This window comes from Buteo buteo, chromosome 13, assembly GCF_964188355.1.
Source record: "Buteo buteo chromosome 13, bButBut1.hap1.1, whole genome shotgun sequence".
Taxonomy (NCBI): Eukaryota; Metazoa; Chordata; class Aves; order Accipitriformes; family Accipitridae; genus Buteo; species Buteo buteo.
The window spans coordinates 24,656,978-24,671,456 of record NC_134183.1 but is presented as its reverse complement, the minus strand read 5'-3'; the positions used below and the strand labels follow the sequence as shown (position 1 = coordinate 24,671,456).

Below are 14,479 nucleotides of genomic sequence, written 5' to 3'. Positions count from 1 at the left end.
ATTCCCATTAAAAAGAGACTTTAAAAAAGAGCTTCACTATGCTCTTTTCTTTTGAAGAGACAGCATAAATCTTGCTTTCCTCTTTCATATTGTTCACGTCAATCGTGAAAAGGCCTGATGTATGAGGTACTTACTAAAATATATTTTCCTTAAAAGACGTGTGGGTACCACAAATACTGTGACAAAAATATTTTTTAAAATGTTTAATTTTTAATTAGAAACGTTTTCATACAAAAAAAGACTCCCCTCTAACAAGGTGATCCCGCACAGGTTAAAAAATTGAGATGGGAAAGGATTTGAACATGGCAACAAAATTATCATGTAAAATTCCCAAGAAACGTCAAAAGATGGCTTGCTGTGATTATACAGTGTAGGAAGGGGCAGGCAGGAATGATCAGGAGCAGGTGCAGCTGACAGGCAGCCGAGGATCTGTACTACAGCCTTTTGCTCAGTACAATATCAGGGGGTACAACAGGGGAGGCAGGCTGGTGGGCTGAGGTGTCTTCCTCCCCATATCTCCTCAGATCTTACAGTTCTGGGTCAGAGAAAAGACAAGATTACACCCTGAACTGAAACAAAACCAATGCAACTGTAAACCAACCAATCAAAAAAACCACGAAATGACTAACTCTCCCCCCGCCAGGGAGGTGAAAAAGCCCCATATCCTCTAATACAGCATAGCCTAAAGCAAAACCATGTTAAATAAAGAACTGACATTATATTAATCTAAGGTAGTCATTGACCAGTGCAGTGCATCATCTTCTGCTGTCACTTTTTTCTATAAAGTACCTGGTACAATTTATAGAAAGGAAAAATATTTTTCTGAGCTGTCAATGAAGCTGAATGCCTACATGGCAGAAGCACCTTCTGGATAGCCAATGAGTTCAAACTGATCTACATTCAAGTCCATACAGCAATTATTCTGCCAGCTTGCCTCAGCAATTATGAGAAAAGAAACAATTTTCAGAGATAACCGAAGCTGGAAAAGATGACTGTGTTCACTAGCTACAGTCCTTTATGTTTGACACAAAGCGTTCATTTCTAAAATGCCCAAGGATTTAGGTGTACAAAGATGTATCACCAGGACAGTAATGAAAGGACTAAGTGTTAGTTGCAACTTTGTTCAAACAGAAGCTAAGAGGAATTAGACACAGCAGGCATCCTTTCCCTCGAGGTCTGAATACATACACACTGAAAAAAAAAAAAAATAAATAAATGTACCCTCAGGTCAGGCTTGCAGAAGGGCTGTTAGTTCAGAGCTATGGAGCACAGATAAAATACCACCATCTGGGTATAAGACCAAATCTATACTAAGTTACTCACTGAATTTGCATGTTAAATATATTTAAAATAATTTGATTTTATGTTCCTCCCACCCTGCCCCCACTCCACTTTCATGCAAATAGATGATGATACTTAAAATGCAACAGTTAAAGCATAGCTTTCAATTAATATCAAGTCAGTATTTAATATAATCAGAAGATTTCACAGTCAGCAGCATTAAGCCTTGGTAACAGTAATTTGCAAACTGGTATTCACAGTTGATACGGTTTATGATCAAAAAAGAGATCAACTATCCTGTAACTCAAAAGTACAAAAGCTTATATACATTATGTAGCAATGAAAATATGTTAATGGTTTGTTTTCTCTTTTGAATGCAAGTTTGAAAAGGCTTTTTTTATTGAACAGTTTTAAAATAAAAATGTTATGCCTGTTAAAGATTTCAGGAGTTTCTCAGACCAATTTCATATAGTTAGCTCAGCATATGAAGCATGCTCAGCGGGGGTAAACCTCCAAATTGTCCTGCCAAAGGAACCCCCCTTCAGAACAACCATCCCATCCTGAGTGTTCGTGTCACACCAAGTTAGCTCCACGTCCAAGGCGTGGTCCACCTTCTCCCTCGTTAAATTCATTCCAGGGCTGAGACTCCAGCACTGTTACTTGAGCAGACACCTACAACTGGCAACATACCTTGGCAAACAATGCCTACAGCAGCTCTCACAAGAAATAATGTCTTCCCCTTAGGGGTTTGTCAATGAAGATTTTACTCACACTATCAATCCTGTTAAGCCTTACCACGGTCATATTTAGGGCTAAATATAAGACTAATCAATCTCTTTTACAGGCACTCTCAGATCAGATATTTCTGAGGAATCATCACCTAAAGACCGTTATGTGTGACCAACCTTTGATAAAAACAGGGGGTTTTTGTTAATACTAGAGAGTAGTTTTCTGCCCTCCTGCAGCTCTTGCTACACTTTTCTTCAAACAGAGAGGTTTAGTATGAGTTGTCACAGAGCAATCTGATGTGGAAAAACTATCACTATACCATACTAACCTCTGAAGTTGGATAAACCAAATTTTCTTCTTTAGCAGAGCCCTCAAGCTAGTGCAAGGTCTGAACTTGATTCAGGCCCTTTCTCACAGAAGCTGACTATGCTGCATTTCCAGCAAGACCTAGAATATCGTAGACTACAGTCTCTGAAGAGTGACTGCTTGTGCTATTTCTGTACCTGGGACTATAAAGAAAACATTTTTAACAGAAGGCCTCTATTTGAGAGATTCCAAGTCCAAACTTCAGATGAAGTTGGATAAGTCTGCATGTGCAAGTAAAAACAAGTCTCGCTACCTTTATTCACATGACAAATCCTTTTGATATTAAACAGATGTAGGCAATATGCATTCATTACATGTACAACAGCCACGGGATCCAAACTCCGTTTCTGGATGCTTTGCCAAACCTGAAAGTCTTTTGAAGCATGCAAAACAACAAACAATACACTTATCAGCAAGTTTGATCTTGCAGGAAGAGCAGATACATTGAAGAGAAAAACAAAACATCAGTGACTAATGCCATAATGTAGTTTACATACATAAACATTACATAACAAACATACACATATAGGTACATTTTCAGTTTTTCAATACCAGTCATCTCCAGTTTCAGACCTGAAAAAAAAAAAAAAAAAAAAAAAAAAAAGAAATGGCTTACCCAGAGCGTCGCTTTCCTCCTCTGGAAGGCATGGATCCTGCCATTCTCACTTGTCCACTTGCCATTGGTGCCACTGGCAAGGCCACCGAGCCAGGAATATCTGATGCCATTTCTGTAATGCAGAGGTAGGGAAAGGGGCAGGGGGGGAGAAATCCTTTAATCTGTTACCTTCAAGAAGAAACCTGTGATGACAACATTAGAGAAAGGGTCTTTCAAAAATAAGCAGAGAAAGTTTTCCTTTTTATTTCTAAGGAAAAGTAAAGCTCTCCTATCAAAGACAACCAGATTCACAGCTCTCTTAAGGGAAGGTCACTTCTGTCAATAGCCATCATGAGTGCCTTGGGAGACAGAGAGAATTGCAGGTAGGTACCTCTGTATTTCAATTTATCTAATGGTTCTAATTTTACTTCTCAGAGGGGCTGTCAGATAAAGGCCAACAATCTTTTAAAATAGTTGAACTGCCCTGCAGAGAAATGCAGAGCTGAATTCCCAAGACAAATGAAGCTGCAGATCATGGCACCAGCATACCAAGAAAAACAAAATTTCAAAAACTTCTTAGTTTGCCAGTGAGGTCAAGAGTTTAGAGCAGGGATGAATTATCAGGTGACAGTTTTTTATTATTTATATTCTAGTGGCATTCAGAGGACCAGAATGAACTTCGCAGAGCTCCAAGGCTTCCTGTATTTCTGCGTTGTGCCCTGCAGAGCAGAACCAAGCCCGAGATCCAGGCTGATATTCATCCCTCTGCCAGTGCTCTGGGTATAGCCCCAGGTTAATGAGATCTTCAAACCTCAAAACTTTGATCTGAGGAACAACAAGACCACACCTTATGCAATGGTTTTCAGACCACTAACAGCAAGTACTTTTACAACCTATTAATAACAGTTCATTACACTGCAAAAAAGAAAAGTGGAATATAATGTATTTACACCCTTTTCTCCCATCCAATGGATTAAGCACGGTTTGCCTCTGTGCCACTCTTGTAAACTATGTAAGCAATTAAAACTTTTTTAATGCAGATATACTTTACTTACTCTGAAGGTAAAGTCTACAGTCACAACATTTGATTATCTCGAAAGAAAATGCATCCTCCTTCCAACTTTTCTTTTTTTTAAAGCATGGCAGAGTATCTGGAGCTACAGATAAATATATTTACTAATGGAAAGCAAACCTGTTAAAAAATCCTGCTATTTTTTCCCAACAGATTATGTACAAAAGAACTTCAATTATGGAAACAGGAATCCATGTTCTTTCATTATGTCTGGAGAGCACTTCATCTCTGCCACACTTTATATAAATCCATTATGCAACATTATGTATTTCAAATAATAACATTTTATCTGTTCACTGATTTCAATTTCTTCTAGTACATTTACTTTTATTAACTCTTTTCCAACTAAAAAGCAACAGAGCAAAGTACTCATCTAATATTTTTCAACAAAGTGTGCAAGGACAAACAATGAGACCTCTGCCTACAACACCACACCACGGAAAGTCCCACTGTCTTTAAAGCTGCTGCTATGTGGAACCACTACATTAATGTATATTAGCATATTTCCATACAAATAAAAGCATGAGCATCCAAACAACTGGTAAATCACTATTTCCAGAATAAGTACCCTTAGCAGTCTAATGCCAATAATTCACTTGGAACATTCAAACTCGCATTTCATGGATAAAACTGAAGGTCATTTTGAAACGCTCTGCTCACTCATTTATTAAAGCAGATGGTAAAAACCATAATAAATCTACCTGCAATGTGTCCCTGTCAGTCAGAAACACATTTCAGTATGGATCATCAAGGAGATCAGATTTTTTTAAAGTAGTAACTGTAAAACAATTTCAGATCAACTCTTAGCAGTATTTTAAAACAGTAAAAACATTACCATATTTGTAATTGTGATGAGAAATTCTTGTAATCTCATTTTCCTCAATCTAAAACAATGATGATGTAAAAGCAGGCCAAGGGTTGGATTAATCTACTCTTAAAAGTCTAAAAGCCAAAGCTAATTATTTAAGGTAATTATATAGATCACTAAAAGGGAAACAAAGCATCATCCTTGCACTACTATGCATCCCATGCTTAGAGGTGCATCCAAAATAGGTTGAGTAAACTTCTCTCCATAGGTCCCTTGCTCTCGCCACTGACAACTCAGGGAGACCTAGACAGATAGTTTTGATCAGATGTTCAATTCAGCTGCTTGTGGATAGCCAGAATGAGTTGTTTTTCTGTTCTGATGTTCAGCCTTTAATGTATGAAGACATGAGAGGCAAGGGTAGTTGGCGAGTTTCAAGCAGTAAGGAAAAACAGAAACTGTGTATTTTTTATAAGGAAAAAAAAACAAAACCCAAAGGCTAGAGGAATGGCCAAACCACAGGCTCAGTTATATCAATGTCCAAAAACACCTGAAAGAAAACATTCTGCAACAAATAGATCATCTGCCTATCAAGGTATAAGCTGAAGAGTTCCTGTGTAGGTATCGTGAATATCTAGAATGGCACAACAAAAACAGCACAATGAAGAAAGTAACTTCTTACACAGTATAGCCTTCAAATATGTCTTCACAGTCCTAGGAGAATGAAACTAAGTTCACTGAGCTGACCGCTCTAAAAGGATGTCTTAACAAATTCCCATTTCCAAGATATAAGCACAAGAAGGAAGGAAAAAAAAAAAAAGAAACAATCAGGGGATCCACACACATTAATCCACATGAAAGCTCAACCAAGAGGGAGGAAACCTTCAGGCCCCTCAGATCAATAGACTTTCCATTATGCGACAGTCTGAAGGTGTGACAGACCTGCGCTGACATCGATACGTAAGACACCCAATTTACCTTACCACTTCAGAGTTTCCCATGTCAGAGACACCAGCCATTGTGTGACCTATTCCAGCTTTCATAATACCCTCAAGGATGGACATACACTGCTAACAAAAGCAGTCAGCTTTCCAAGATTTCTTTCCTGACTGTGCTGGTTTTGGCTGGGGTAGAGTTAATTTTCTTCACAGTAGCTGGTATTGGGCTCTGTTCTGGATTTGTGCTGGAAACAGTGTTGATAACACAGGGCTGTTTTTGTTCCTGCTGAGCAGTGCTCACACAGAGCCGAGGCCTTTTCTGCTTCTCCCCCCACCCCACCAGCGAGGAGGCTGGGGGGGCACAAGGAGCTGGGGGGGACACAGCCGGGACAGCTGACCCCAACTGACCACATGACATCATGCTCCGTATATAAAGCTGGGGGAAGAAGGAGGAAGGGGGGACGTTCGGAGCGATGGCGTTTGTCTTCCCAAGTCACCGTTACCCATGGTGGAGCCCTGCTTTCTGGAGATGGCTGAACACCTGCCTGCCCATGGGAAGTGGAGAATCAATTCCTTCTTTTGCTTTGCTTGTGTGCGTGGCTTTTGCTTTACCTATTGAACTGTCTTTATCGCAGCCCATGAGTTTTCTCACTTTTGCCCTTCTGATTCTCTCCCCCATCCCACTGTGAGGGAGGCGAGTGAGCGGCTGCATCGTGCTTGGTTGCCGGCTGGGGTTAAACCACGACACTGACACAACAGAACGAGAGTTCTGCAAATGGAGAAACCAAGAGCGTTGGCCTCTTTCAAGCCACATAGCCAATACAGCAAAGAAAGCAACTCCAAGGGCAACAACACCATGGAGCATGGAGCACCCAGAACCTGACCTGCTTCAGCGAGAGCAGCCAGAGCAGCAGTGAAGCACCCCACACGCAGTCCTTGGCATACAACCAGTGACACCAGAGCACTACAGGACGGCTTCAGGGACAGAGGTGACAAAGTGACCCCATTGCTCCGCCGCAGCCAACCGGGTGTTGGAAGCCGTATCAAAGTTGGACGGTTGCACAGAAATACAAGCACCAGATCGTGGCTGTGAAAACTCTACTCACAAAGGCAGCAGCTCTCTGCTGCAGGCTGCAAGAACTTCTGGGGAGATGATGGCACGGATCTGAGCTGCTTCCCAAATTATTTCCATCTCCACTCATTTGCAAGCATCTAAAAGGACCAGATCTTTGATGATATTTTTACATTTATAAAAAAGGGCTGGTCAGAAAAGTAGAAACATGTTGTCTCAAAAAATGAGGGCCAATCTGGGAAGGCAGAGCCAGAAGAAAAATCTGATGGAAGAGTCAGCTGCTTCTCAGACTAAGCACCTGAGAAGCTACCTGTCTGTGCAGGGCCTGTGAAGAAATCAAGAGAGACAGAGGAAAAGAGACACCCATAGACTAGAATCTCAGATAGAAATACTGTGGTAGAGAGGTATTCCAGGTAGCCTATCACCATAAAAAAAAAAAAAAAAGTGTGCATCAGACACAGACCTAAAGAAAAAAAAAATATAAAAAAATCAGAAGGGTAACCTGCAACTGTGTGAAGTTACATCAACATAAATTTAGGGCAGCTCCTTGACAGTAAATGAAGCTATTCTGTTGTGGCATAAATAATATGAAAACTCAGCACTGCAAAAGCAGGTATCAAGTTGGTTAAATATATATTAAAAAAAAAAAAAAAAAAAAAAGACATGCCAGGTCAACAATCATAAAGATTACGTTTCCAGGCTCATCTACACCCTCGTCCAGACACATGTTAACACTGATGTTCATGGAAGTGTTTCAGCAGCAATGAACATTAGGAAACAAGCTGTTCTTTTTCTGACATTAGACCTTCTGAGAGTGGACTTTTCCTTCTGCCAACAGAAATAAAACAAGTGTTGCTTGTTTTACCCAAAATTAAAACATGAGCATAAGGGTATAATGTTCAGAAAGTAAAACAAGGTCAGGCTGAATGTTCATGAAGATCATCTATAACCATCAAGGCAGTGTTCTGAAAAAAAATTATTTAAAAGAAGTTCCTTAGTGTCAAATAGAAATCACTTTTCTGCTGCAAAAATACATGCAGTATTTGATTTCAAAGTTAGAAAGTTACTTAGAGATCTGCCAAAGAACACAGAAATGCTATTAAAATAAAACCCAGCACAACACTCACTACTCACAATCTTTAATGGATATTCTTCCAGTTAGATGACACCTAACAGCTCTTGTCTTATTGCTGTCATGCCTAGGTGCAGGCCTGATCCTGCCACTAATAGTCATGTTCATCCTGGGGATCCCTGAGGAGCCACACTAATCCAGGGACAATGTCAGTGCTCAATGTAAAAGCAGCAGAACTAGTCCCTCCATTTCTGTCCAGAATTAATTTCACTGCTGAACGCTCCAAGCTTGGATATTACACTTTCTTCCAGCACTGCATGTGGGTCTGCAAAACTACATTAAAAATGTAGGGATAAAATACAGGGATTTATTCCCAATAAATTCCTTGTTTATCTGAAACTTTGTTATAGAGATCTGTACAAAAAACAGCTACTGTGCACTTCACAAAGCAAAACACAAAAAGCAAGCCAAATGCTGCACAAGAATTTTGAAAGTGCACGTGAACCACAATCAAGATCATCAAGATCATCAATCAAGATCACAATCCAGCAAGAATTACTGGACAGTGCAACATGCCAGGATGGAACTGGACCTCTCTTTTAGGGCAGAGAATTATTAAACCATGGCTCTTCAGCCCAGACTTTAAATCTTGAGCCCCACCCCAGATCCACCACCTGAAATGCAGCTCTAATTTGTCTCCGACACAAATTTGTGACTTGCTGAGACAACCTCCAGAGAAGCGCAGCTCTTTGGGCAGGTATCTCCACAGCCGGCATCACACAGCTCTGGAGATGGCTCTTCCTGCTCGGCTCCTCTCCAGAAACCACAGCCGTACATCTTGCTGTGAAGCTTTGAAATACAACCAGACACTGTGCATGACAAGACTTTGTAAGTCCATCTTACAAAAGGTCCTATTAACCATACTATTTTCAGCCTCTTGGGCATCCCAGGCTATACTCCCCTCACCTACACACGACAGACAGAACCAGGTTTAAATGTGACGCCTCCTGGAGAAATGCTTTTGCCGACTTCAGAGGACTTTGAATTCCCCACATTAACTTTAACAACCAGTTCAAGGTTTGCTATTACATGTCAGGTACCACTGAGCATGCTCTCCACAGGGCTCTTTTATCCTTCAGTATCCACTGTAATAAACGGCATTGAAGTCAGATACCAGCATCTGATTAAACTAACAAGATTCTACTTTTATCAATACAATTGTGACAGATTTCCAACAGCTAATCCATAGAACGACTGAGATGTCAATCACCTCCAAGTTAATGTGGATCTAAGGCTAAATACAGAATTACGAACGTGCCCTCTCCCATGAACAGCATCATACACAGAGATTTTAAATGTTGTAAGAAAGCAGATTTCAAAAACTTCTTTGGAAACTGTCTTTTTCTATACCCTGAAGTCATACGGAGTTAGATGCATCTCAGCAAAAAGGTTGTGATTGCAGTCAATTGCAAACAGGATTTTCTGCCTAGCACAGAGACATTTAAGAATAAACTAAATCGTACCTCATACTTTAGAATATGCCAATGAAAATATGAAGCCATCACATAGCCAAAAATATTTCACAGAAACACCTATGCTAAAAATCTAGCTGTATATTCAGTCATTGCTTTTACATGTTAACTACAGAGATTATAAAACAGAGCTCACTCTCAGAGAATATAAAAAATAAAACATTTTCATTGTTCCTGATAACTCTGTTAATACTGTTTTACTTGCATTCCATTGCCAGATACTTTAAATAGACTCCACATCAGAAAGATCTACTGTACAGAGAGGATATGCAGAAAAGCAAAAACATTCCTTTCCATGCTCTTAACAGAATTAGAATAACAAATAAATCATGAAATATAATAAATCCCACCTTTAAGGAAGATTCTTACAAAGATGCTATTTCTTTCCTGCGAACAAAACCTTCTTGGAGAGAAATTTTATCCGCATGTAAGAAGTGTCAGAAACCTCTGGGAAGAAATGTAGCAGCATTGGTATTCTGCTCAGAAAATGTCATCACAGATCTGTTTACCTTAACTGTGGACCATGATTCAGCTGGTGACAACCGTCTTGCATACTGATCAATTTATTTGCAGCAAAATTACTAACATTTTCTACTTTAACCATTTAGGTTCTGGAAACAGCTACTAAGATAGGGAGGACTTTTAAGAATAATATATAAATCCTACTTAATTAAAAACTCTACCCTCCACCACGATGCCCTGTACTTTGGGGTGGGGGGGGTCCCCCCATAATTTTGAAGAAAAGTTAGGGCATACAGTGAGTAGTTACTAGAGAAACACTCCCTCTTTTAAAATTAAAATCAGCTTTATCATCCGTCTGCATCACAGGTGAATGTTAAGTATACATGAAGGGGGGAGGGGGATGATGCGATTAAGCTGATCATTTTGGGGGACTGGCTGTTCAGCAGAGACAGTGACCAACCATTTAAGAGAGTGGCCTAACTGGTAGTCTAGAGGCCAAATCCAGTTATCTTGCTTACTGCCTTTTCTGCTGTGACTCCGGAGGAGGTGTCAAAGTTGGTGCAATGTAACAAATCTAAGAGATATCTACCATATGTCCCATCAGTAGGCTGGGAGAGCAGGTTTTGAGGCCGAAGGGGTGAAATCCTCTACAGTGCCTCCACACTTCACTGTTGCGTCCACACAATCCATTTGTGGAGTCCTGGAACCTTGGTACAAACCAGACTTTTTTGCATGCCCTGTAGTTCAACAACACCACAGGGATATGCAAAAGAAGGTGGGAAGCAGACATAGAACTAGAAGTAGACCTTGACAAAGAGAGTTTTGGTCTACTTTAGGGGAATTCTTGCTTTAAGTGCTCAGCTTGAGGGACAATGTGAGACAGATCCCTGCAGGATGAGCAGCTGACACTGAAAGTCAGGGTCCTCTGAAGTATCCAAAACTAGGCATGCAGAAAGCATCAAACCCAAAAACCCAGTTGTGGAAATAGCAATCTTATGATTTGTAACACCAAAAATGATTTCATACAGTACTTCTAAGTGATTTTGAATGCTACTTTGATAATATTTCTTACTTTTATTTCTAATTTTCATGCTAATCACCTTGTTCATTCCAGTCATGTCTGGTAATTCCATTCATCCAGATCTACCCCATGGTCAAGGCACAACAATTTCCACAGACATCAGGGCATAAGACAAGGATGCAGACTGCATTCATGCTCACTGCCTATGCCTTCTCTGCCTGAATGACCAACAACCCACATACAACTGAATAAACTCAGAATGGCCTTTAGCATGATCCAGAAGAAGACCTGGAATCACACCTCTGCACCTACTGCACTGAAAATTCAACTTGATGCACAGACAGAAGACACACATTACTACCTAAGGTTACGTTGGGAAGAAGGGAAAGGATAGTTGCTTCTCCATTCCTCCTATCTTCCTGACAAATGGCATGGCACCAGTTCACCTTCTCACATATGCCCATGCATTTTTCCCTGGCTATTTTTCCACTTCTCATTCATAATTCCTTATCTCTTCTTGACCTATTCAGCCTCTGGCTTAGATGAACTATTTCTTGTACTCCCTCTAATAAGCCAATACATCTGACTGCTGACAAGTCCTGCCAAACTATGACCATTCCCCTCAAGAAGAGGCAGCTACTGGAATTCAAAATAAGGAGAAAAGATTAAAAAAAGAGGCCTTAATGGCTCTTGTTCTGAACGTGTGTCTCTAGCCTTGAAAAACAATAAATGCCCTCAGAATTAAAACAAGGCTTATATCTGCATTGTAGAATGAACTTGAAGACTGTCACCCCAACATAAGCACCTGGCCTGCCTCAAAAATTTGATAAATCTTTCTCACTGCAGAAGTCGGGGCTTTAACTCAGGCAGAACAGCACCTAGATCTCCACCAAGATTACGATGGACAGATGCATTAGAAGAAAAGCACTTCTCGCATCTGAAGTCTGGAAGTGCACCAAAAAGTGGGCTAGAAGGAAATCCAAGGACCTGGACTAGTCTTGCACTGAAAACACAACCTGAGCCTCCAACACTTGGCAAGTCTCTCAGGTATAAATAGTCACAAGTGGGAAAGTGCACATGCAAATCAGGCAGGGAAGTAGGGCAGCTACTGTAAAAGGCCAGTTTGCAGAGAGGATGAAAATCTGGCTTTGAAAGGCTGTTTCAGGATTGATGGAACCTTTATTAAAGGAAGAGAGGCAGGTCCTTAGCTTAGATGAAGGGTCACAGTGAAATGGCAGTCAACAGCAGTAGGATCATTTATACTGTCTGAATGTGACCCTACCTGGTCATAGGCCATTATATACTTGATCACACACTGATACAACATAATTCTTCACTTAACTGTTTTCTGCCTTAATTTGCCCTGGTTTTATTGATATTATTTCAGCTGGTATTAGTGACATGTGGCAGAAGTACTAAATAAATTATAAAAAAAATTAGGCTCCCCAAACTATGCATCATTTCCATTTGAAATGAATGGTGATACTCCCTCCTCCTCTGACATTTTGTATTTGCCAAAAATAACTGCATAATTGTAAGTTGTGTGCGAGAAACAGAAGGTAACATTCAAAGTTATTTTCCATAATTTTTACTTAGCGTCAGAACTAGCAAATACCGTATATGGCTGTTCTGTTATGCAGAAGTGGCCAAAGCTAACCCATTAATGAACTCACAAAAACTGTAGAAGCACACGCCCAGCCTGGGCAAACAAACACGATGAAAAAATAATAAAGTGCAATGACTTTCCTTCAAGTTTCTCAGAGACAGATCGTGCTCAGTCCATTAACTCTTCATTTAACAAGTCTGTTTCATTTAGCTTGTTTTGGTTGGCATTCAATTAGAAATTCATGTACAGGACATTTTTTTCCCCTTTTTAAAACAGAACACTTGCTGTATTTCATCCAGTAAAACACCAGGAGGTAAAGTGGAAGCTGCAAGACAAGCTAAAGCTACCCTAAAGCCAGGCACAATAATACTGAATTAGGCAAAACACCTGCACATGGCCCTGCCCCACAAGATTATCACTAATTATTTGTTAAAAGAGCTTGGTGAGATTTGTTGCTCAGTAGAAGAGGAAAGAGCCAACTGGGTAACTCTCAGTTTGTTCCAGTGCAAGTTGAAAAAACAACTCACAACACCGTACCATCAGCTTTACTGTGATTCCAGTTATGGCCAAGTTCTGTCACATCTGCCTCTGCGTTGCTAAGACTTGCTGAGATCGTACTTCTGTCTACACAGAAGGAAAAACCCTCTCATCCAACCCTTCCTCATTTCCTGCCTTGCTCATCGTCATGTCCCTTGCTGGACGTCCTCATGACTACATGTATAAAACAGAACAGCTAAACCTACATTCCTTCTCCTCTTGCATTGCTTGTGCCCTCTTCATAGCCACCCCAAGCCAGTCTACTCCTCAAGGGCAATGTGAAACTGTTTCAGCTACTGTCAAACTGTCCCACAACTTGTCCTTTTTCACATTTTTTATATTCCCACACCTTTACTACTTTTGCCAAGCCTTCCTGACCAGTCACGACTATCTCTGGATGCCCCAAACTCCCTGCAATGGGAAGCTGTGGATGCTATAAGTTTGTATCGGTTTTAGTAAAGCCTGCCCAAAAATTGTGGAAAAGAAATCCACTGGGTGCTACAAAATACAAATGTTATGCCTGGCTCAAGAAGCCTCTGAGTCACACATGGCTGGAGGGTGGGAAGGTACCCAGGGGAAGCACCACACATGCTTGCTCTGATTTTATACTCCTTCAAGCACCTGTTTTTGGCCAGTGCTGGAAAAGGTATGCTGGGCTTGAAAAATCTTTCTCTTGGCACAGGACAGACAGTTTTTACATCATGAGCAGGGGACGCAACACTTCTCAAGTGTGCTTCTTTTACAAAGGTAAGAAATTAAGCCAACTACCACTATTAATTTATTTCATTAAAAATCAAATCAAGCATTTTACATAGTATGCCCTTGCTGTAGATCACCAATTACTAGATTTATCTCATCATTGCTATTTGTCCTTCCCCAGACTCACCTTCTTTCATTTCCCTGTTCGACAAGATAATTGTTGAAAGATGTTTACAAGCTAATGTCCTTGTATAAATTACTATGCTATCGTTTTATGATAAATAAATAATAACAATGAGTGCAGATAAACTATTGAGCAGTTACTGTGTCATCAATTCATTTTTATTCATTCATCTTCAAATTATTTATGTTAAAATAATATTTCTATTATCTTCTATCATGAAGTCTGGCTTTTTACTACCTATTTAGCAATTTTCTTCCAGCAATAGAAGCTGGTTTAGTTTTCAAGCAAATATCAGTGCTTGATTGCAAATCTATTTTGTTCATGTACAAGTTCAACTGTCAATTTGCAGAAATTGTTTTGAAACTGCTATTAAAATACTTACAATGGCAGACACAAGAAAAACCCCGCTGAGATCAATACTGTTGTTCTCCAGAGTTTACATCATGACAAGATGACAGTGCTTTAAACTCCTATCAACTATATAAAACATACTGAATAGTAGTAAATA

General features: G+C 40.1%; 1 protein-coding gene across 1 annotated transcript in view; it reads right to left on the bottom strand.

Annotated features, from left to right (window-relative positions):
- Window positions 1-14,479, bottom strand: part of ARNT2 (aryl hydrocarbon receptor nuclear translocator 2) — a 108,248-nt gene that overhangs the window by 77,544 nt on the left and 16,225 nt on the right. The window contains exon 2 of the mRNA XM_075045114.1: window positions 2,993-3,104. Within this exon, the coding sequence (XP_074901215.1) occupies window positions 2,993-3,104 (112 nt within the window). The remainder of the gene's footprint in view (window positions 1-2,992; window positions 3,105-14,479) is intronic.